This window comes from Diorhabda carinulata, chromosome 5 (genome assembly GCF_026250575.1).
Source record: "Diorhabda carinulata isolate Delta chromosome 5, icDioCari1.1, whole genome shotgun sequence".
In the NCBI taxonomy this organism is placed as follows: Eukaryota; Metazoa; Arthropoda; class Insecta; order Coleoptera; family Chrysomelidae; genus Diorhabda; species Diorhabda carinulata.
In genome coordinates this window covers 12,306,121-12,310,207 of record NC_079464.1, presented here as the reverse complement: position 1 = coordinate 12,310,207, position 4,087 = coordinate 12,306,121, and the positions used below count along the sequence as shown (strand labels likewise).

The 4,087-nt window shown below is 31.3% G+C and overlaps 1 protein-coding gene across 1 annotated transcript; it reads right to left on the bottom strand.

The window, feature by feature from the left end:
- Nucleotides 1-2,847: 2,847 nt before the first annotated feature.
- Nucleotides 2,848-3,543, bottom strand: LOC130894518 (GS homeobox 1-like). Its single transcript, XM_057801399.1, has one exon. It carries the CDS (start codon nt 3,541-3,543, stop codon nt 2,848-2,850), a length of 696 nt encoding a protein of 231 aa, XP_057657382.1.
- Nucleotides 3,544-4,087: the final 544 nt, after the last annotated feature.

Sequence of the window (4,087 nt, the reverse complement as noted above, 5' to 3'; positions counted from 1 at the left end):
TCTACTACTCACCAGTTTCTCTTTATTTTTGTCGACTTTGATCTAAACGCCCTGGAATACTACGAATAAGGAATTCCATAACATATTGTCAAAGGTTTATCAAGTATCAAGACATTACATTTTTTAATTTGATTCATCTTGTTATTCGTGTGTATTAAAACAATCAATAAAATCAAAAGACTTGAGGAACCGTCCAAAACAAATTTTAATATTTAGCTCAAATGTTCATAATTTATGTTCAAGATTTTATATGCATACTATTTATTCAATTATTAATAAAACACTCTGTAATGATATAGGGTTTAATTATATCAGAATATGGCGACTCATATATGAACAAGTAGTTATGGTTTTGTAGCCTATTTAGATAACATTCAATACAATCTTACAATGCTAATTGATCCGCTTATACAAATCAAAAAATCGTCGAGCATATTTTTCAATGGTAAAATTTGAAACTTCCCATCTTATTAATAAAAAAAATTTCCTCTAACTTTTTCAATAATATCCGAATATGAAATTGTTGAATCATCAAGATCAAATAAAAATTCAATAACAGTTCTCATAAAATATTCAAGAGGCAACGATATGATGCGATTTTCTACCTCAGAGTACAATAAAGGTTTAGTGTTCTAATAAAAATTACAAGTAGTTCTACATTTTTTAAAGACCCCAACCCTCAAAAAATGTCAACGTCATACAAAAAAGTATCGAACTTTCTAAAATTCAGTTTCACTTACAAAAAAAGACACTTAATACCAATTGTTACATTGAATGAACTGGAAATGTTCTATGAAATACTCGGATTGGGTAGGGTAGCCGTAAGTACTTAAAGTGACAATTTGACAATCGATTGGGGTGTTATCTTTTGTTTGAGAAGAATCGTCAAACCAAAATGGGTACACTATTAATTTAATAACGATCTTTTTTTACATTAACAATAGAGAAATATTTCAGCTATACCTATTTAGAATGTGGAATAACTGAAATGTAAAGAAAAATTATCTAAATTATTCATTAATCTGTTCATGAATTGATTTTAAGGTTAATTAGAAAATTATCGCTAGTAATTAATGTTTAATCATCACATAAGGTAAGAATACGCACAAAACTTTCTCTGGGTTATTAGTTATACTCAATCAATTTTCGAAAATAAATATTTATTCAAGTGAAAAATATATGAGACTAGAAAAACGGGGCAAAGCTTAACGATTTCCTATTATGGTTAATGAAACATGGGATAAAAAATTTTCAAAACGGCTCCTATTGGATCTTACTCACTCTCAAGAGTACCCAGTCATCACCTTTTCGGGCACAAATGGCAAAAATAATTATACAGTCCTTCATATGGGTTTCTTCTTCGTCGTCGTCTTCCCGCTGAACTGGACAGTTTTCTTCTTCAAATGCTGCTGCAAGTTCATCCAATTTATTATTATTTTGATCGAGACTACCAGTTGATTTCAAACGGGATTCTAACCGCGCGCGCTCTGCCCTCTATCTCAGAAACGATGCACATTTTTGAAAACAAAAGTTGTAGAGAATTAAATGGTCTACAATATTAATGATCGTTACAAATAGCGTAGAGCTCATAGGAAACGAGTTATTTGCAAAAAATGTGCAAAAAACGATTTTTCACCCCCGATTTTCAAAGTTGTTCACATCGAACCATATGTGAGTTTTGAGAGAGGTTTTAATATGTCAAATGAACAAATTTAATCGACTTTATAGGTGGGTATATCGATTTTCCTAAATTCTTGCCTAAATCTACCTAAAATGACTGGACTATGCAAGAGAACTGCATCACAATGTCAAAAGAATCATATAATTATTTGATGCAGTTGTTAGTTCTGAATATTCGCAAGAAAAGTACATAATGAGAGAATGTGTGACAGATGAGAAAAATATTTTAATAACATTCAGGTAAAGCAATCAAAATATTTATTGAAACATATTAAGTATTTTCATTAAGGGGTGTGGTCAAATTTTGTCGAACTGTTTCATAATAAAATTTTACTTGCGAATTGTTTATTGACGACTATGTAGCAGGCGTATCTTCCAAAATATCATCTATTAATTGGATTATACCTCGTTTTCATTATAACTTTTAACATTATAACTTTTACAATTTTTTGAATCATAATATCTCAGAAACGGTAGCTCGTTGGAAAAAAATATTATACGTTTTTTGTAGATAATTTTATGATCTATAATTTTTCTTTGAGGTATTTTCATGATAAAACTTACGGTTTTGCTGTTAATAGCGAAATACTAATTTTTTTTTACCTTTGACCTTAAATAAAATTTTTTAAATACACGGAAATGATAGGGAACACTCAAATGTTATTGATTCTTACTGATTTTCAGCTTGATGGGCATTTATGTAGCTCCACCCTTAATTTTTGGCCTAATTTGACCGGACTAGTATAGATATAAGTAAAAAATTCATATTAATTGAAAAATATATATTTCTTCTATATTATTTACAGCTTTGGCATGTATCAAAAATATAAATATGTTATCCATAATATATATACATTATAATTCTATATTCTCAAAATATCAGATTGTCAAAAATACATTTCAAGACACAAATAATTTTATATTGTGTCGAAAATACTTGTACGACAGTTTTTCGACATTATTCGTACAATTACAGATAATTGATGAAATTATTGTTCTTAAAATTTCATTTATATGTCTTAAGACTTACTGGATCGAATAGTATTGCTTCAAATTATACGAATATATGTCTGAACATCAAGAAAACCGTGTTTCTTATCAAAATGTTAAACAGGCACAACTATTCCAAGACTTACCACAGTCAACATATACTAACAAAATTATTTATCAATGTTCGCTATCATCTGTATTAGTAACGTCAATGTCAATATCTTCACAACTAGATACGGAACTTTTAGTGGTCCTAGAACCGCCACAACCTCTGAAGCAACAACACTTTCCAGATCCATTATTGGAATGTCCTGAACTTGCCGGCAAATCTTCTTTCTTATATTTCACTCTTCTATTTTGAAACCAAATCTTCACTTGCTTCTCCGATAGTCTTAATGTAGTAGCTATCTCAATTCTTCTTAATCTAGATAGATACATATTTGAAGAAAATTCTCTTTCTAATTCCAATAACTGGGTACTGGTGAACGCTGTTCTTATTCGTTTGCTAGAATCTTTAGCAGAAGGAAGTTGGTTGGACGGAGGAGTTGGAGTGGTTTCTCTACTTTCTGACCTTTTAGGAGAAACTGTAGGACTACGCAGCGGAGATATTGATTCAGGACTTGCTGGTATTTGCACTGGTACTGGTATTTCCAATGGTATTGCCCCTGGTAATGAAGGAACTGGTCTCACCGGTGGTTTCGGTTGAAATTGTTGATACAAAAATTGTTGTTGTTGCTGTTGTCTAGCCAAATTGAGCGAAAATAGATAACTACTGATATAATTTGGCGGATATGCGAAGGCGGGATGACACTGAGGCTGAAGTTCTTTACTAGAACTGCCTATCAACGAATCAACTAAAAATGATCTCGACATACTCAATACTCCGAAAATACACTTAAACTAACCACTGTTTAACAAGGGTCGAATTTTATATGTTCCCCTTCCTTAGTTTCATTTCACCCTGTAAGGGTGACCGGCATTGTTTAGGGCTCCGCCTTATACCTGCCCTTTTCGATTCCCAACAGATTGTTAGTTCTTACCATTGTAAACAAATTGTATAGTAACTATTAAGGGAGGTTTTTCATGTAAATATTCAATTGAGGCAACGCGCGTTTGATCTCAGGTAAGATACAAGTTTTATAGATGTTTTAGAAGTTTGAGCTAAATATAGTGTTTTAAAGGACACTTGACATGATGCAATACAACGTGCAATGCAATACAAGACGTAATATTTCTTGAACAAAAACATGCGCAGATAAATTTTATTTGATTGTTTCAAGCATGATCTTGACATTATCGGTTTGCTGTCATTTTTATTGCGTGCAAGCTGCAATCTAGTTACTTTTGGCTCAACAGATCAGCTGACTTATTTTTTTTTTGTTGAACTAGATACAAAATATTAGTTAAAATTTGAGGT

Coding starts and splice junctions, on each gene's coding strand:
- LOC130894518 (XM_057801399.1), bottom strand. CDS start 3,543: ATGTCGAGATCATTTTTAGTTGATTCGTTGATAGGCAGTTCTAGTAAA.